Consider the following 21,536-nt stretch of genomic DNA (forward strand, 5'->3'; position numbering starts at 1 on the left):
ATATATATATATATATATATATATATATATATATATATATATATATATATATATATATATATATAATGCAATATTCACAAACAAGAAGTTTTTTGTTTCGATTTAGAAATAAAGAAATAATATGATCCCATTTCACGAAGACTTTACCATGCATTCTGTTCAGAAGTGCATATTTCTCTTATTACATTTTTTTTTCTAAATTGTATATCGCAATAAACGAACTTGGTACGTGTACAATATCATTTATAATACATATAATTCCTAAATAATTAACAAGCATTTAATTTAAAATATTAGGAAACTAGTATAAGATTCATGTAAATGCATGTTAAAATGCTGGACGATTTATAGTAACATTACGATAAATACATGAGGATCTTGAATCCCCCTTTTCCATTAAGGTATTCCACCCAGGCCATCCCATCGCCGTCTACACACAGAGAACGGGGATTATTTATCTTGTCCTCCCGGACGAGGTACATCATAAACTTCCCATTTCTATCCAGCAAGTCAATGCAGTGATTGTTATGATCCGCCACAAGAATGTGACATCGTTTGTCGGTACATACTGCTGTGGGATAGAACTGAGCTCGCTTCTGATTATCTCCCGATCCATTGTATATAGCCTTGTACGCCATATTTCCATGCAGAATGGCCACGTTTCTGTCAGGAAGGTTGAGTATACAGATCGCGTGGTCTGCATTCTCTGTTATTCTGTGAGGCTTGCTTAGAAGAGGCGCACCTTGTCGCTGGGGAATCACATCTTGGATTACATTTTTTTCTTTACCAAATCTCATTACTTTTCCAACACCGTCTCTTGTCAGACACACCAGCAAGTCTCCATTTCTATCGGTGCATATCCCCACTGGAGACCAATCTGAAGTGTCCAAGAATTTCTTCACCTTTCCGTTTGGTGTACATCTCTTAATACACCTTTCTTTAAACAATGTAACATAAATCTCTTTACTTTTCGCTTCTGCAAAATCTTCCATATGGAATCCAAATCTAATTTTCTTCATTTTTTGCCCATTGCTATCGATCAAAACGATCTTGCTTTGCTTATAGCCTACCCAGATACAGTCTGGTTTTGATTTACATGGGCTTAGGTTCAAATCCCATTGTAGTCCGATTTCAAACGATTTGATGACGAATGGAAGATGCATTAATGTTCGCGACATTTGTCTTTGTAATCTTCGAAAAAACCTTGGAGACACAAGAGGACTGTGTTGATCGGGTAGCTGTTTACTTTCACGTATGGCTCCACAGAAAGTACTTAGTAAGCCAAAATCCTTCTCTGCGCTTTCATAAGTTGGCGGCTCAACTTTCATACAGACACAATTTCGTGTCATGTCCTCAGGTGAAGGAAGTTCATTCATGAATTGCAGCAAACGAAACTTGTCTTGGCCTTTGATATGGCGTTTAGCCTCATCTATAAAGCTTTGAACAGTCTTTATTTGAGATTTGACTTTCTCTTGTTCGCTTTCCAGTTTTCCCAGGTCTATTTGCTTCATGACAGAAAGTTCGTTTTCCACCAAACAGAAAGCGCGATCAATTTCGTTCTTAAGCATTTCTTTTTCGGACTGTATTGTCGATTCTATGCACTGTACCTTCTCTTCGTACCTTGAGACATTTTGGCCCGAGGACTGCAATTGGGTTTCCAGTTTTTTCATTGTACTTCCCTCCAAAGTACTTAGAAAGGTCATCAAATACCCTTTTTTCTCTTCAAATACGTCAGACAAGATCGTACAAAAGTGGTCCCTGTGTTCCTCCGATGCCATGCAAGAACCGCATACAACCACATGACAGGATTCACAATAATGTTCTAGTAACTCGCCCTTATGTTTTTTGCATGTGTACATATTTGTTGGTTCTTCTTGATTCATGAGTAAGTTTGTATAGAAGCGAGGAGGAACAGCGCCAAGAGAATGTGGTGTCGGCGCAGTGAGCTCGAAAGAATGTGGCGTCGGTGGCAATTCATGAGGTGTTGGAGCCGGAGGTCTCTGAGCACGTGGTGTTTGTGCTGGAAGTTCGAGGGAGGTTGTAGCGGTTGCTTCTGAACTTTTGAAATGTTGCTTTGTCGCGTGGGAATTTTGAACATTTGGTGGCGGTACTAAGTCATGATTGGGACCTGCTCTGTTTCTCCTTCGTGGAGATGTAAGATCATAGGACGCTCTCCCTCTCCTTCCAACGGCTGCCATCTAGTTCTAACTGAATGTAAATAGGACAATTGACACTTAAATTCGAAATTACTAAACATCAGTTGAGAAGAGAACCTTTATATCTGCATCAAATTTTTTCATTTGGATTTTTTAAAAAAAACAAAGCATTGAGGAAAAAAATGACATAGTTATGCACTCTTGACTTCATTGCTTATGATATTTTAACAATACAAAAGCAATCTTCATGTTTATGTCTAAATAATACAAACAAGGAATTGTTTCTCTGTTTATGCTTATACGGATGTAATTTGGTTCATCCATACAGACTCTAAATGCATTTTCATTATCCTAGTTGAGGATTTGATTTGAAATCTTGGTGTTCTGAGTATCATACTTGTGGTATTAAGATTATCGATTAACTTTAATGCATATTTGGTACTTATATGTACTATTGAAAAAAAGAAAATCCTATCTCATCACGTAAGTGTTAGAAGAAATTAAAAGAGATTAAAAAAAATACTTTACAGACTTTCAGTTAAGAGAATATCCACTGTCTTTCAAGTACCATTTCATCACTTAACTAATTACTATTGAACAATTCCATACTAAAGACACATTCATAGAGTTAAAAATTACGATGTTTTGATTCTAAAAAAATGTATTAAATACATACATACTTGTGCAACGTGTTCATAACTGGCTGGCTTCACTTTATCTGAAATGATACGGAAAAATTTTCCTGTTTAAAAATTCATTTATTAAGCATCGGCAATACATTTTACTTCCGCGGTTGATGAGAAGGAGATCAAATAATTCCTTTAATGGCTTGAATTATAAAATCTAATGATTTTCACAAAATAGTTCGTCTTAAATTTGAACTATTTAATGAGGGAAAGTGTACAAAGCAGCTTAATAATTTGCCAATTGCAAATAGATACATCTAGGTATTAATTCACTGTTCATTATATTAAAGTTGATCATGATATGCTCTGAAAAACAAAAGTATGTTTATAAATACAGCTGTAGTTTAATTAATAGCTGTTTAATGATAGTAAATTGAATTTTTTTTCATGAAATACGCACATTATATTAAGTTGCTTCGGAAATTAATACATGTGTATTATGTTTTGAGGAAGAAAATTAAATGTAACAATAAACACTAATTATAAACACTAATGAAAAACAGAATAATAGCGGATTATCATTATCATGAAGAGTTATATTTATTAACAACTTTTAAAGGTCACATGCTGCTCTGTTTTTGTTTAGTCCGTCGTTTAATGCCTGCTTGTAAGCTTATGAGTATGTTTATCGTTTAAACGTCTGAATGAATATTCAGAAACATTGTTTGATGTACATGTGAAAACAAAAACCTCTACCAAATCTTTGTTTTTCATATCTAGGTTCAGAGATGTGGCTAAATTGTCAAAATAATAAATAAGATGTGCTTGTTAAACAAAGTACCCTCGATCGTGTCCAATTTGTGATGTGAACAATAGTTCTTGGACATACTCTTTATCTAAATATAACAGATTTTACTGGAAAGAAAGAAGTTGTTTTTAATTTAAATATGTTTGGCATTTAGAGTTGTTAATCAAACCCATCACCTTGTGGCCTACTCACACTTGTAATTTAGTTTTGAAACTATTATTGGCAAGATGATAATTCTTTAATAACAATAATGACTAACATGAACTTAAAATCCATCTGCAATATCAACATGAATAATACTAATAAATGATGGTGATATTTAAAGCAGTCGAAGAGTTTTTTTATTAGATCACCGGAGCCAAAGGTTAAAGTGAGCCTTTCTGGTCGAAATTTGTCCATTGTCTGTCGTTGTCCCTGTCATCGTCCTTGTCGTAAACTTTTCACATTTTCATCTTCTTCTTCAGAAACACTGCACGTATTTCAACCAAACTTGCTACTAAGCATTCTTAGGAGAAGGGGATTTAAGTTTATCAAATGCAGGGGTACATCTTCTTCAAGGAAAGTTGATTAGGAATTGGTGAAAATTTAATGGCATCTTTTAAAGATCTCCTCCCCAAGAACCACTTTGCCAGAAAAGGTGAAACATATGTAAGAGCCACATTAAAAAGTGTAGATTCATGTTTGTTCAAATCATGACGTCATTGGATAGGGTGCTGCCATGATTGGCGGTCAAATTTTAACACAGGAGAATATATGAAAAAATATTTAAAATTTTTCTTCTAAAGAACAAAGCCATGGTTAGTCATATATATATGTTAATACCATCAGATAGTGCATATTAAAGTTTGTTCATATTGTGCCCCCCCCCCCCCCCCCCCGTGGATAGTGTGCGGTCACATTGGGCTATCAAGTTTTACATAGGAATTTATAGGGAAAATCTGTTGATAAAGTATAGCAGGGCCATAGTGACTCGTGTGGACGTTGTGGCCCATGGGCCTCTTGTTATTGATCAGTCCTTTACATAAAAGACCTAAACCTATTTTGTTCCTCCGCTTTCACTGAAAGTGGGGAATATTAATTTGGGTCTGTCTGTCCATCTGTACCTCTGCTTGTCTGTGATTCTGGATGAGTGTAACACTTTCGTTTCTGGACGCTATCTCAAAAGGCTTATGAAATTTGGCAACGAAATATTATATAACAACTTCCTATGGCCTAAAGAAGATCCCTATTGATTTTTATGACAAAAAATCAAAGGTCAAGGTTAGAAATCCGTATATTTTTTGTGTTTAACACTTTCGTTTCTGGACAATATCTTAAAAATGCCTCTTTGAGAGTTTTGCAATGAAATTTTACATAGCAACTCGTTATGGCCTAAAAAAAAGAACCCTATTGATTATGAGGTTAAAAGGTCAAAGGTCAAGCTCAGAAATTCAAACTTGCAAATAACAGTTTCCAAATGATATTTTTAGTTTTATTAGAGCTTCATCGATGAAATTTAATATCATAACTTCATTTGGCCTACGGTAGAGCGCTCGTTCCGTGATTGAAAGGTCGTGGGTTTGAGCCCCGGCCGCGACTTACCTAAGTCGACAAAAAATAGGTAGCAACTTTCCTTCGCCAAGCCATCGGCACTTTGAAGTGAAAGTTGCTTATCCTTCGGATGAGACCTTAAAAACCAAGGCCCTTGTCGTGGTAGGCGTTGACACGTTAAAGATCCCTCACTGCTCAATGCAAATCTAGAGTAAAGATCTAAATTTGAAACCCTTCACCGGTATATGGTGACGTTTCTATATGAGTGAAAAATTCTCGAATGGGACGTAAAACAACTTACATTCAATCAATTATTTGGCCTAAAAAAGGTTTGATTTTGAGATGAAAAGGTCAAAAGTCAAGGTCAGAAATTCATATATTGTAGTAAATGGTTTCCAGATTAACTTTAGTTTTCATTGATTGTTACATGTAGGTCAAAATGTCAAGGTCGAAAGTTCATATAATGCATAAATGGTTCCCAGGTGATTACTCTAGTTTGTTTGAATTTTGCAATGAAATTTTATACCTTCAGTCAATATGACTTAAACAAAAAGCCCAAGGGCCTTATGGTCACCTGGGTATAATAAAGCAGTTGTATATATATATATATATATATATATATATATATATATATATATATATATATATATATATATACATACATATACATACATATAAAGTAAAACAAAATCAGCTGATTAATGAATCTGTTGCCCAAAAGCAAGAGAAATAGGATGATTAGGGATCAGCAGAATAATTTGTTAAGTGCTCAGTAAAAATCTCAAAGTTGATCTATTTACTTGCCTTTACTTACGCTCATTTGTGACTATCCCTATGTTGACTTAACAAAACAATTATTCTTCAGCACTATAAGGAAACCCATCTCAATCACTCTCACACTGGCCTCTTTTAGTCTTTGAAGAACATTTAAAGTACAAAGATAAAATATTTTTGTCCCATTTTTATTGATCTATTATTTAAAAAAATCTACTTGACCATTAAAAAGTTTGAAGAACTCAATTGACCTTTCATTTACAATATTTACAGTAATTAATAATCATTGGTGAATAGCAAAGGGGGATTACTTCTTTCAATATAATACACATTTATGAATTGACCAAGTGGTGCAGAATTCCAAATAACTGGTAAAGTGAGTTTATGTTCTAATTCGTTCACACTCAACCGAACATAAATAATTTATACCATAAATAAACACAGTGTGTAGGTACAGAAGCGCTCTCAAGAGTGCAGTTTATTTCTCAATATCATACAAAAAAAATATATTCTTCTGTAAATCAAAATTCTGTAAAGTCCATTCTATGTAATAACGAGAAAAAGATAAAATGAGCATACAGTCATATAGAATACTGTGAGTGTGGGTGGGTGGGTGGGTGCCACGTCTAAACTGCACGAAGAGAGAGCCTTCGAATGGGGTTTACTTGTTAAACTGGTGAGAAGGCGTGTCATATAGATAAACCTGTTTAACAGGTTCTATTTCTAAAATAGCTAACCAATGAAAATTGGTTTCCGGTATAAATATCAATAAACAAACACGTGTTCGATCGACACACGTGTTACTATAACTGTAATAAATACATTTATGTTCTAATTCGTTCACACTCAACCGAACATAAATAATTTATACCATAAATAAACACAGTGTGTAGGTACAGAAGCGCTCTCAAGAGTGCAGTATCGAAAAATAAAGAAAGAGCTAGATACCCAGATTTTTAGTAACTGAGAGTTTGCTTTCTAAATTTTCGTGAACGTAGCCATCTTTAGCTTTATCAGTTTTCCACCGACCGTGTTTTTTAAAGAGCCTGTCATTGACTCCTGAAGCTGCAGCTGCAGTGGCCCCACCCGAACGCAAACTATGAACGCCAAATTTTGTATAATCTAAGCCCAAAGTTTTTAAAACTGACAAGACAATTTCTCTTACTCTAGTATAAGACAATGGTACATTATGTTTTCTTATTTTATAAATACCAGATTTCTTACAGAATGACAGTTGCCTAAAAATATAATCAGTCGAATTTTCCTCTATACCCGACATTCTCAAATATCTCTGCAGTAAATTGACTGGACAGTTAGGAGAATTCGTACGAGAAATGTACACAAAATTTCCTTCATTATAAACATCTGTTTTGCTTTTTTCAATAAACAATTCCAGGTGTGATTCTTTAAATGTTACATGAGATCTCTGGATGTTAACAATCTCTGAAAATCGTAAAAATCCTGCGTAACCCAACAAAAAAATGGAACATGTACGTAAATCAAAAAGTGATGCTTGACTACTTCCAAATATTGAAACAACAGATGAGAGGATTTCGGGTGTTATAGGATCCTTCTTTGTCACGGAATGACCAGTGTCTCGTAAGCAACCCTCCTTTGTGTTTTTCACCAAAGTAGAATCACAGGGATTTGAAAATCCTGCCAGGTTATGTGCCCAAGTGATAGCATGTGTGGCTTCTTCTATTTTAGAAGCAGATTTATAATTTCGAGCAATGTATATCAAATAAAGAGCCACACTTACATCTGTTGATGGTAAATTAGGGACATGTGGGTCAAAGTTCTTGCACCATTTTGTGAATCTGTCAAATGCGTACCTGTATTTTTTCGTTGTGCTTTCGGCCCTTGCTTTTAGACAGTAGGAAGGTAGAAGTTCTGCCAGTTGTTGTAGCTGTGGATCATGAACGCTGGAAAAAAGAGTCTTCCACCTCCCAACCGAAAATATATCTGCAAATCGTATAACACGAAAACACATACATTAATTTTAAGACACCTGAATAATTTAATCCTATCTAGGATATAAATCTTACTTCATCTGCAGTACATACCCATTGTACCAGGGCCATATCAATAATATTCAGAATTCTTAAAACCTTCTCGAATATACTTTGCTTTAATTATCAAGCATCTAAATGTCAAAAGAAAATCATCTGCAATACATTTGTACCAGGACCATCACAATTTCTGTGTCATATCACAAATGCTATGCTTTTTCTAGACATAATTCTTTCACATCTGCAGTACCATTGTACCAGGACCTTATCAATACATATCAAGTGAACTAGGACATATCACTGCAATGCACTCTCCTGAAAAAAAAAAAAACACTTAATTTTTACGGGCATCCAATCTTATAGCTAACACTGAAGAGTAAAATTTTTCTGAGCCAAATATGGAATTTTTATTCATCCCTTGAACGAAAATATTTGAATAATTTTTAAATTCGAGTATGTCTGCCACATAATCATACGTTTTCATTTCTTCCCTAAAAATATAGGGCCAAAATGGCGCTGATACCCATTTTGGGACAACCAAAGTTCCCACTGCCTTACAATTGATTACATATTTAATTGTTTTTATAACTAGACTCATCGGTGGTACGAGCCAATTATTTTCGTCTTCCCAATTTTGAGTAAAACAATTTACTGCTTCTGCACCTGGATTCCAAAAAGCAGAGTTAAATCTACATATCTTCTTGTTTTTTGCGTTAGCAAATCTGTCAACTGTATGTGGACCCCACATGAAATCAATAAATTCAAAAAATTCCATCGAAACACCCCAGTCGTCATAATCTATTAATTTACTAAGATAATCAGCTTTTTCATTAGCATTTCTAGGCACCCATTGAACATTGACATTTATGTAATGTTTTTTACAAAAATCAAAAATGCTAAATGCCAATTCTTGTAGGTCTAATTTCATGCTACCCGACTCAAATATTTTAACACAGTTCTGATTGTCTGTGAACCATTTAACAGAATTGTATTTCAAAATGTCTTTAAATGAAAATAAAGCTTGTTCAATAGCTTTCATTTCTCTCCACGTAGAACTCTTATGAACCTCATGTTCATTCCACATCTGGTGAAACTTATGTTCGTCTACACCTACTGTACATGCCGCTGCTGCGACATTACTAGCATCTGAATAAACAATTATACTTTCTTGGTTTGTATTAGTCAGTTTTCTGCTATTATAGACTCGTATATTCTGTAACCAAAAATTCAATTCTCTCAATGTATTTTCTTGAAATTTCAAATCGATTCTTGCATCCCAAGATTTTCTTAACACTATCTCCATATAACAAAATCTAGTCATCAGTCTGCAAATATTTCCAAAAACGGAATGCAAAGACATAATTTTTCCCGCAGCTTTTGCCAGAAATCTTGCTGAAACATGAGGTAACAAAGAAATAAATCTTGATAACGTCTCTTCTACATCTTGTATTCTTCTTTCTGGAATAGAAATACTGAATTTTACAGAATTCCACTGTATACCCAGCCATTCGATTTCTTGCACTGGTCTGAAAACAGATTTGCTAAAATTAATAAGCAGGCCTGCATCTTCCAAGGACTTCTGTATGAAATCTGAAATACTCTCACATTTTTCATAAGTTTCAGCCATAGCTAAACCATCATCTAAGTATAATACAATTCTAATATTACATGCTCTCCAGTATCGAACCATAGATCTAAGGCACTTTGTAAAGACGAAAGGTGCGCTTGAAAGGCCAGAAGGTAGGACAGTAAAACAATAGTACTTATCCTTCCACTGAAAATCTAAATATGTTTGGCATTCTTTACTAATATCGATGTGATGGTAACCCGACTTTAGATCAAACTTTATGCAAAAACAATTTTTCTCAAAATATTGTAGAGCTGTTTTGTAATCCTCAAATTTGATCTTTTCTTTCTTTACATACTTGTTCAAAATACTTAAATCTAGAATAAGACGCTTCTTTTCTCGGTTCTCCGCTACACTCAAGGGGCTGACTACAAAAGGCTTGAACGGCACCTGTAAGACACAACCTGATTTCAGCAATTCATCAATGGTGTCTGAAACAAACAAAGAATTAGCCTCAGCAGACTTATTATTCTTCAGATACATCCTGGGTGGATTCTGTTCAAAAGAAATGTGATAACCATGCTCAATTATTCTTAAAATGTGATCATAAGTGCCTATTCTTTTCCAGAAATCTAAATGATTTGACAAACTTTTCTTGATTCCTTTATAAATTTTTGACTCGCCAGAATTAAGATCATCAAAGAAATGAATGTGCTCTTGCAATAAAATTTCATTATCATTGTATTGGTCAAACATATCAAAACTGACTAAATACTTATCATTCACTTCACTTGGAGGTGGAAGGCACTGCTGTACTGAACTGAGATGGGCATCTGGATTTCCAGTGTCCAGTCTGAAAGCATCTATAGCAGACGTCACTGGGCTGCGGAGTGCGTCTGCTAGCCGAACGAAAGGGCTGGAGAAAAGGGTTTGTTGATTGCATTGGATTATTCTGTTGTTGAAAACCAAAAGAAGCAAGCTGAGCAGAAGAACCAGCCGCGGCCGCTGGAGCTGGTTTAGAATAAGGTTGAAATCTTGATTTCTTTCCTTGTTTGCTTTGCCTAAGGGCCCTGTTTTCTGCACTTCTGATCCGTTTTTCGCCATCGGAATTTTCGGCAACGTCGTTGAGTTGGTATTCCTGGACAGTTTTCCATCCTGCTGGCGACCCATCTGCGATTCTTATGTACTTCTGTCTTGTACTGATTTTTTTCTTTCAAACGTTTGACAATTCCTTGGTCAGCCGAGGATAAATCTTTAAGTTTTTCAAGTTCTTCCAAGCACTCTTCATTAAATGTGTATTGTACTTTGTTACCTTCAAACTTTAGCTTTCCAGCAATGTTCTCTTTCAATTTTTTCTTTAATAACTGCGCAGAATTGTTATTTTCTTGTTGAAGTTTCTCTGCGAGCTGTTGAAACTGAGTGCTGATAGTAGACGAAATTAACTGCACAGCGTCTGTCAAAGCAAATGTACTACTAGTACTTGTATTTTTTGCAGTTTCTGCTGGAGTAAAACTGGGCTCTTGAAGTAATTCTTCTTCGCTATTTTCCGCCATTAGGTTAAGCACGTCTAAACTGCACGAAGAGAGAACCTTCGAATGGGGTTTACTTGTTAAACTGGTGAGAAGGCGTGTCATATAGATAAACCTGTTTAACAGGTTCTATTTCTAAAATAGCTAACCAATGAAAATTGGTTTCCGGTATAAATATCAATAAACAAACACGTGTTCGATCGACACACGTGTTACTATAACTGTAATAAATACATGACTCAGGTGACCTAAATAGAATTCTATTGATTTTGAGGTCAAAAGACAAACACCATGATCAGAAATTTATATGTTGCATAGTCCAGCGTTGGGTTCAATTATTTTTCAAATACATTGATAATTTTGTCAATTACTTGTAATTACAAATACATCGAGGTTTACAAATGTAATGGATTATTCTAAATTACTTTGAAAAATGTAATTAAATACATTTCAATTGCGATAGTTTTATTTTCCAAAATCTTGAAGAACAAATACATGTATATTTTTGTTCTCTGATAGAGGGGGCTTCGCACATGAACAAATTTAGACCCCTTTTTATTGCCCTGGCAATGTGGTCATGCTGTATAAACATTATGAGGCATTTGATTATCGCACAGACACAAGCCCATACCGAACAGCTGTATGCATCCGTACTAGACATATTTTTATTCTTTTAATTTGGAAAAGAGTTATTGAGATGTAATTGGAAATACATTACATTTTTAGAATGTATTTAAATACATTCAATTACTTATAATTGAAAGCAAACTCAATTATAAAAACTTTCAATTAGTGTGAAAAAATGTATTCAATACAGTTAATAACAATGACTAATTTCAATTACCCCATCCCTGTTGCATACATAGATTTCATATGATAACTTTAGGTATTTTTTTTAATCTAAAATAGACGTACCCCTATTTACTTTAAGGCCAAAAGCCGAAAGGCTGGCTTTCTTTCTTTCTACATCTGCATGTTTATTTCCAATTCTTTCACCCTCTTCTTTTTCTCTTGAAGCCAGGGAGACAAATTATGTGAAATATAATTAGCTTGTTTTCAAAATTTTAAATATTTCCCAAAATCAGAATGATTTTTTATGGAAATAGTTTTTGTTTTACATATCATTTATTGCTTTATAAAATTGTAGACTATCTTAATTAATTTTTGAGGAATTTTATTGTTATTTTATTATTATTAATTCACTTAAATTACTAAGTCAATCTGGTTCGTCGAGAAACATTTGTCAAAAACACGTTAACCCTCTGATTATGATAGGACGTTTTAACAATGCTTGACGTCAGGCGATATTCAAAAAAAAATTTGACTGCGCAGAATTTATGCGCATATGGTTCTCTAGCTGTTATACATGTATGTATTAATTTTGCATAAAACATTCAATATATATAATAAATATTCCATTCACATGTGTTGAAGGTAACATTGAAAAATTTTATCCGGCGAAAATCATTGCCATTTTCGTCTGTTCCTCGGTTACCCTCAACTACATGCGATATTTATATAATATAGCTCAATTCTTGCAATTTTAAAATTCTTAGTTCTTATTTCTCATTATACCGGTGTCCTCAAACACCAAGGAATAATGGCTCGTATTTTAGGATCATTTTAAAACAGAAAACCATTCTTGTCATATTTTTCTTCAAGTTTTCTTGGTCCTTACTAGTACCTCACTACAATTCAAAATCTGATAATTTTCTAATATTAGTATCCATATCACTTATTTGATTTATGATAATATTAGTACATTTTTTGTGATCACCCCGAACATTAGCAGTCGCTGTTGATTTATATGCAATAAATGCATAAAACATGAGTGGTCATTTTTAAATATAAGGATGTGTCGATTTTATCTTGACAGTTAAGGAAAAAATGGTAAATCATTATATACATATTGCATTCACCTTTAAAAAGAAATTGATGGTAAATTAGGCGATAAACTTCAACAAAACTTTATTTTGGTACAGGAATACAAGAACGGAATAAATTTAGACAGCTTAAACAACTCATTAACCTTATTTCTGAATTTGTATTTCTTTAACACAGGACGTATGTAGTTCATAAACAATTCATTAATTTTCCTTTTTTTAAGATAAAAGTAATATGATGTTCAGCTCATCTACTCAGATTCAGGAAGTACATGTACTAAAATGTATTAAAACCGCCACGTTTTTGAAGAATGATAATTCTATACAGAAGAAGAGAGAAAGAATATTAATTATTCATATAAATATTATACATGTATTTTTTACTGGATAAAAGATTGACTTTTACATGTGTTCATAAAATCATAGAAATAAACAGTGTAGAATAAAAAACAAACCTTAAAAAAAATCATTATTAGACTTTCATACTTTTTCGAGTACTTTTGTATTTAGTTTCATTTACTTCAGCATTAGAAAGTCACAAAAATCTAGCATATTTTTATGCATACTAGTATTTTGCCCTAACATTAAACATAAAAAAAATTAGATTTTAATGTTATCACAGAAACGTGAGATTTTCTCTTTTTCATTTTTATTTATGCGTGATTATTCACAAATTTGATGCAACGTGTGAACGTTATTAAATATGACCTATTTAAAGTGTTGTCAGACATAAATTTGATGTCATAACAAATAATATATCACCCTAGTATACATTAGATTAATTTTTGCATTTTGTTTGATAACTATTGTAATTATATGCTTAGACAGCTTTAGCTGCTTTATTGTTAAAGTAATTGAGGCCATTTTAATGTCTTTGCAATCAGTTCTACAAACTGCGCGCTAATTTTACATTTGATTGCTTAAATGAAAATATCAAAACAAAGGACAATTAAGATAATTGAAATAACTGATGTGAATATTTTTGAATTTTTATTGACATACACATGTATACCAGACATATATCTCACTCCACTCCCAAATTCTAACGACGGAACAGCCATTATTCAGTATCTACCCTTCTGCAACAGAACGAAAATAAAAATTATGAACGTTGTGTATCAAGTCACTGTTTTTGTGTTACTTTTAAAACATAAAACCATATTTTCATTGCTTTCTCAAAGGTTTCATAATATCGGATTAAAATATTTACATGCTGCATGTAAGTGCATGCGCAGCCGCTAGTATATGTGTGTATTAAAACAGAATGAACAGCTTAAAATACAGATAATCATGTTATCTTTAAAACCTTGGTATTCAAACAGAATAAATATCTTAAGAATGCATATGAAATTATTCTTTTAAAAAACTTACTCTTTTTATTCCTCCAGAAAGGTTAGGTCCAACTCCGTATGGTCCAGCTCCGTGAACCAATGAACCAGCAGGTCCAAGGGGTCCGCCGACAACAGGTCCAAGTGCACCAACTGGACCTAAAGATCCAACTGAACCCACGGGACCAACTTGTCCAAGTGTGCGAACAGATGATGGGTGAACACCTTGACCCAAAACGTGGTTGGGAAGAACATTGGCACTAACAGTACCGTCGTGGTGGTGAGTGGCGGTGGCCGTGTGGCGACCATCATTCACGTGGATTGATTTACCGTGGTGAGAGAGAGATTTTGTTATGTGTCCACCGGATCCAGAAAGACGGGTTCTGCCATTATTCAAAGCGTTGAACAATGTACTTTGATGGAGTCCGGGTCTTCGAGCGAAGGGATTGTAGTGTACTGATCCATGGTGAACTGGGCCGTGGTGACCAGGGCCGTGATGGTAAGGCTTGTAACTTCCGGCTGCGACGTAAGCAACCAAGAGAGTGGCTACACAGAAACGGATCATTCTGACCTGTAATGTTAAAATGTCTTTTGTTCTGAATATTTTCGATTTTTTTTTCAATGTGTTTCATCCGCCAACATTAGAAATTTACAATGCGTATTCTTATCTTTGAAATACAAATTAACAGTTGAATCAAAAGTACATGAAATACAATATGCATTTTGTGGTTTTGAAGCAAAGAATATTACTTTACAAAAACCTGACTGTGAATCATATAGGTGGATAGAAGTAGCATATTTAAAGTACCGGTACATGAGTTATTGATATATGTTCACGATTCAGAATATGAATTTATAATATGATTGCACAGTGTAATACCGGTATGAATTTAACGTTTCTTAACATTAACATTTCCTTAATAAAAAAAGTTGCCAATTATTTTCATATAATTTTTTCTCAAAAATATTCCTAGTTTTGAAATATTTAGAGCTTATGGAAAATATCCAAAAATACATAATTGATATCGATAATTTATTATGGTTGTTTTATATATATTTTTAATTCATGTGATTTGTATTGTCAGTAAAGGCCTATGAATTTTAGTCCTTTCTCTGCAAATGTTAACAATGCTAATCATTTAATACAGCGAAATTATTTACTTATTATTTGTAAGTTCTTAATAACGATTTTCTTTGTTTCCATTTTCTTACCTTCTGAATATAAGAAAAGTATAAATAGACCGTTTCCTGAGCTTGTCTGGTACCGTGTCATTCATAATTCGATCCATTTTATACCCAAATTTGTATTGTTACGTCACGAAATTTGATCTGTTTGATTGGTTGTACAAAAATAAACTGATTCAGCAATGTAAACCATTTCCTCGTTAGGACTCTTTATTTTGTGGTCTTAACGTCTATATTTGACAATCAGTTTATACAGTGAAATATTTCATGCGTCATGTATTAATGATTACAACTTTCTTCTTTGTTCTAAATCATTGCCCTTCGTCATTTCAAATTTGAAAATTTTCTCTCTCTCTTTCTCTCTCTCTCTCTCTCTCTCTCGCAATGAACTGAGATTGCAAACTTTCAAGTTAGGTATATAAGGTGCAGTGATGATGAACTTGTATATCTCTTTGTTTTGTTTTGTTTTTCTTTCTTTTTTATTAACCAAAAAGGACTTGTATAATACTTAACATGTATGTATGTATTTGTATGCCTATATGAACCATGAAGTTTGATTTTACTTTCAGTGCTGTTGTTTTGTATGTTGAAGACCTTCCAAAGTTTGTTTTTATCAAAATGTATTTATTACTTATATACGTTCTTATTCATTAATTGGTACTCTAAACACAAGATAGCTAACTTTATGTTTGGCCAGTATAATTCTTGAAAGTGGTTGCATGGATATAAAACCTGTGTGATGACTTTTCTTTCGGTCCTTTTTTATGCTTAATGTTAACTGTATTTATCTCCAACTTATTGTTAATTTGGTCTGTGTATGAGGAGTCTATGTTTCGAAACTATTTTAAACCACATGTCATAAAGAAGACTAAGGTCTTTACCCTATAATTATGCAATTTATATTTGAGATACATGCATTAGTTGCCAATCGCTTATATGCTTAATATATTTAAATACTTACATGTATGTCAAATAACTTTGCTCTTAAATTTTAGTATGTCCTAATGATTGGAATTAGTGGTACAAAACAGAATCAACAGACAATGATAAAAAAAAATTGTCCATAAATTCCATTTTTTATGCATATTTTATTAAATATGCTAATTAAAAACCTTTGCAAAAAAGAAAGGTTTAATCATTTTGCGTCGATTAACTTACATCGTAAATCAAATTTCCTAAGTTAAGATATAACATGTCATCAAAAAAGGTAATTTTAGATAAGGTCTTATATCTTAAAACTCTATGGTTGATTATATCCTCAAATAGTAATAATCAATTTTTTTTAAAAGAACCAATGAGAGATACAATATGTAATGAAAGTTTTACTTTAAAAAAGATACCATACAGAAATTTTCTGTATCTACAACAACTCGAGAAAATTCAGCATTGAAAGACCTATGAAATCTTTTAACTTCTATTTGATAAAATTCAGAATTGAAAGACCTATGTAATCTTTTAACTTCTATTTGATATATTTTTTTTTCACAAAACAATTTCAATAGATATTTTCACTTCAAACAATGTCAAGTCAATGTGTTTTTTCTTTCGGAATTTTATTTTAGTTCATTTATTCTAACTTCCTGTAAGTATATAGGTATTTCTTTATCATAGTTTGAGAATAAAAATTTTATTACATATATGTAGAAAAGGTAATGAGATGTTTCTCTTTACCACTGTATTATGCATTTTTGAACACATTTTTATTATACCAAAAAAAATTACACTTTTACAATTTATTTAGACATGATGTTCATTGCTTGCATTGCAATCACTGTTGATATTCCCTTCAATATAAAATGATTTTTATGGGCACTATAGTCCTGCTTGGAAAAATTCATTTATAAGTTTCGAAACATACATTTTTTTAAACAATGTACATGCTCTGAAGGAGATCATTTGTTAGAAAGTATTCAAGGAACATGCCTTTGTATACATTATTAAACAGGAGGTAAAAATATATAGAGAGGGCTTGCCCCTTCCTTGCCCCCTCCCCACTACTTTTTACGACCATGAATAAGGAAGACTTTCAAATCTAAATCAAAAAAATATTTAAAAACATATGTTAAAAACCATAAAAGATGCATTTAAAAACCTTAACCGTCTTCAACTGTCACAATGAAATGAAAATGAATGATAATGGTAATGGTCTTTTTAAGGCTAATTAACATCGCTTTTAAGACTTGTCAGGTGTCTTGACATGAGGGCTTGCACTAAATCTGTATACATTATTATATTTATATCCTTTAGGGGAATTTCTTGGATTTTACTTTCAAACTACAGGTAATTTTTTTTTTTATAAATTAAACGAGATATATTACAATTTTCAATTTAAACATTTTTTTTATTGAAATGCATTTTTTAAACTTTTATACATGTTCAATGAATACTTACTTATTAATCCAGCAATATCAAATAATAATAATAATAATAACTAGAAACTCATTGCGAGCAATGAGAGGTCTTCCGTCCGATTCTGAAAAAAAGAAAACTCAAACTGAAAAAGTGATAAAAGAAATTCAGACACTCTGGAGATTTAACCCTCGTCGTCAGCCTGAAAATCCAACGTGCTAACCATTAACCATTCCCTTATTTGCATTACTTTCTGTCACGACCGGAAGTAACGGCGATACAAGATTTTGTCACGATTCAAATAAACTGATCACTGACTATCAGTCCTGAAAGTTTCAGACTTCAATCGTTTACTGTTGCCGAGCAATAGACCGGAAGTTGACGTTTTATTTCCGGTGGAATCTAACATATTTCAAAACAGCGAAAGAGATGCAATCAAGTGATGCAAGTTTTAGCTTAAAAAAGAAAGAAGAGAAATAATATGATTGCATCCTCTGATCTAAATAATAAAACAGGTTTTGTAATCCTCAGAAAAAGTTCTATCATTTTATAGTTGCATATTTAAGATCAGAGGTTACGCTCTATATTAAATATCGAAAAATTAGCTTTAAAAATTGGTTTGTTTTGTAGAATTTTTCACGATATGAGGAAAATGTCGCATTTCATGACGTCATAATGCATTGGCTAGCCAGAAAATTACGTCATTTTGAAAGATACGCAGTCATCAAAGGTCTAAATGATATTTAATGCATTGTCAAAGAAGTTTCAGTTTTTCTGAAATTCACAGGGCCAAAAAAGGCCCTAAGTGGACCTTGTTCTTTAATATTGATACCACTACACTAGCGCAATGTACCAGCCATCATTGATGTTTACCTTGCACTCATTTCCTGAAGTAACGAGTGTCAGGCATGTTAATCTTTATTTCTTATAGTGTGGAATTATAGGATGAAAACTTGCCAGCTAAATTTTGTGCAAGTACTAGTAGATTTACATCGGATTTGTTACTTGAGTTTTAACAATAACTGATAGCAGAGAAAATAATCTGTTACTGATAAAAACTAAAAAAAAAACTATTGTGTTTACTTCCTTTATTCTTTATGCATTCAACATTCTATTCTATGCAATTCCAAATTCAGACATGTCCGTGTAATCTTTTTCTGTACTTCTACACTGCTGCATCAGACCATTTGTGAAAGGCGGGTCAAGATACATTATTTCGCGCCAAACGTCACGAGTAAATCATCGCGCCTTTTCTTTGGAATGTGTCTTCAATTGAATAAGAGTACGTGATAGCTTCAATGAAAATTTTAAAAATATGTTGCTGTAGCCTGATTTTCGAGTCTAAGAATGTATATTTATCACACTGTACATATTACATATCGTATACGGGCAAGTAACATAAAGGCAGCACTAAGTTTTCTTACACATTTTATATTCCTCTTTACCCCCAAAGTGGATTATTCCAATTAGTAACACATTAATGAAAAGACTGGAATGTTTCGCAACAAAACACGTCTCGCCATATGACGCTCAAGGAATCTGATACCTATTATGTTCTGTAACTTGCATCTATAAAGGAATATTGCCCTACTAAAATCAAAGAAAAATATCATTGAAGTTTATTTTTCTCTCATTTGAAATTGCTATATATGTTATTCAATCAACATGAGAAAGTAACAAATTCTACTTTCAAAATACAATTCCGCAACTCTCCAATTTATGATACAATTGCATAGGTATCCAGCTACATATACATTTGCACCAACATGTTTTCCTCATTTTGTCATATCACAATTGCATATCTATGCACATTAATTAGTGCAAAATTAAACTGCAAACTCTTTATGAGGGAGTAAAAAGACACGCTGATATTGTGCCGTCAAACACCGCTGCTCTGACGTCTAAAGACATAGACCCCCCCCCCCCCCTTAAGATAAAATCTTATATTTGAGCCCCAAAAAGTGAGAAAAAATTCGGAAATTCTTTGGATTGAATCCAGATCGCCCACTAGAAAATTCAACATGCTAACCATTACACTATCAAACACCGTCTCTTAAAATTGAAAAATGATAAATATTCAGAGTATGGGTTAATCAATTTTTAAACAAACTACATATTTAGCATTCTTGTAAAACTCTTTATTAAGCCTATCAACATCATAAAAAAATATTGAAAAACAAAAAAGTTCAAAAAATTACCCTTTTTAAATCACTTCCTGTGACGACCGGAAGTTACGACGACACACGAAATGTTTCCATCACACATCTACAAACCAAATTCTATCATACCTGAAAGTTTCAGACTCCTACCTTTAACAGTTTCTGAGAACATTCACGGACTAGATTTTTAGTGGAAAAAGTGAAAAATCGTAATAATTCCTGACCGGAAGTAATTTTTTCCAAACTTTTTCAATATTTCAAAATGGCATGAGATAACACATCATTCCTGAAAATTTGGCTGAAAATGATTGAGTAGTTTTTGAGATATCGCGATTTGAAAAGGTCAGAAAAATAAAAATGAATAATAATAATAATAATAACTAGAACCTTGTTGCCATGGCAACAAGAAGGTCTTCCGTCCCTTCTTTGTCATAAGAGAAGTTGCTTTCTCACTAAACAATATTTGTTATGTTTTACATTCCCTTTGACACCTTCACACATAAAATATGATTAAACGTTTATATTGTGAAAATTTATTTTTAGTAACCATATAGCAAAACCGTTCATTGAAATCAAGAACCGATAAGCAGAATTATGTCTCTTTGTGTAGTGTACATATTTGCCAAGTTTTACTGAAATCAGACCAAAACTGTAGGAGGAGTAGCGTTTGAAAGTATTTCACAGAAATTTCTATTTTTAGTAACCATGGCAACATCGTTCATGAAAATCGAAAACCGATAAATAGAGTTATGTTTCTTAGTGTAGTCTACTTGTGTGCCAAGTTATACCAAAATCAGAGTAAAACTGTAGGAGTAGTGTTTCGGAAGTATATCACAGAAATTTCTATTTTTCGTCACCATGACGACACCGTTCATCGAAATCAAAAACCGTTAGACAGAATTATGTATCTTAGTGTAGTCTACTTTGTGCCAAGTTATATTTAAATCAGACGAAAACTGTAGGAGGAGTAGCATTTTGAAAAATCGTTTAGAGACAGACAGACGGACGGACGACTGACACCTTATTATCGCATATGCTCTTCTGTCTCTCCGAGTCAGCACCACTCACACATAAGAAACTGATTGACAATTCACTGATGTATTTCGTGAAAGCATATTTTTTTCACATAATGTTCGAGTAGTTTTATTTTGTAAATACACTGTTTATCATTAATTGACAATGCCTTTTATGCTTAGCCGCTTTGAGCTCCTTATTATGATGGATCTTGCTCTAAACTAAATGTCATTAAGTTCTTTTTCTCATTTGAAATTGCTTTATGTAATTCTATTAATAATCATCATGAGAAAATAATAAATTCTACAAAAAACAAGTTGGCAAGTCTTCAATTTGTGATACAATTGCATATGTACCTAGCTACATATACATGTGTACCTCATTTATATATATCACAACTGCATATACATGTATGCATTAGTGCAAATGACAACTGCAAACACTTTATGAAGGACTAAAAAGACACGCCGTGAATGTGACGTCAAACACCGCTACTCTGATGTCGAAGGACATAGCCCCCCCCCCCCCCCATTTAAGAAAAAAATTATATTTTGGGCCCCCGAAAAGTGAGTAAACACTCGGACATCCTGGGGATTGAATCCTGGTCGCCTGCGTGAAA

The 21,536-nt window shown here is 33.2% G+C and overlaps 2 protein-coding genes across 2 annotated transcripts; both read right to left on the reverse strand.

The window, feature by feature from the left end:
* Positions 1–351: 351 nt before the first annotated feature.
* On the reverse strand, positions 352–2,198 carry LOC133178083 (uncharacterized). The gene has a single exon (XM_061312845.1). The coding sequence runs from the start codon at positions 2,196–2,198 to the stop codon at positions 357–359; it is 1,842 nt and encodes a 613-aa protein (XP_061168829.1). The 3' UTR covers positions 352–356.
* Positions 2,199–13,855: 11,657 nt separating this feature from the next.
* On the reverse strand, positions 13,856–15,526 carry LOC133200993 (uncharacterized). Its single transcript, XM_061336801.1, has 3 exons — positions 15,423–15,526; positions 14,254–14,781; positions 13,856–13,961 (listed from the first exon to the last, which is right to left on the reverse strand). The coding sequence occupies exons 2-3, from the start codon at positions 14,773–14,775 to the stop codon at positions 13,947–13,949; spliced, it is 537 nt and encodes a 178-aa protein (XP_061192785.1). The 5' UTR covers positions 14,776–14,781; positions 15,423–15,526; the 3' UTR covers positions 13,856–13,946.
* Between the last annotated feature and the right edge of the window lie 6,010 nt (positions 15,527–21,536).

The sequence above is a fragment of the Saccostrea echinata genome, unplaced genomic scaffold, assembly GCF_033153115.1.
Source record: "Saccostrea echinata isolate AGI-Se365-2 ecotype Australia unplaced genomic scaffold, CSIRO_AGI_Sech_v1 ptg000002l, whole genome shotgun sequence".
Lineage (NCBI taxonomy): Eukaryota > Metazoa > Mollusca > Bivalvia > Ostreida > Ostreidae > Saccostrea > Saccostrea echinata.

What these genes read in the sequence shown, in the direction of transcription:
- LOC133200993 (XM_061336801.1), bottom strand. Translation starts at nt 14,775, where the DNA reads ATGATCCGTTTCTGTGTAGCCACTCTCTTGGTTGCTTACGTCGCAGCC.
- LOC133178083 (XM_061312845.1), bottom strand. Translation starts at nt 2,198, where the DNA reads ATGGCAGCCGTTGGAAGGAGAGGGAGAGCGTCCTATGATCTTACATCT.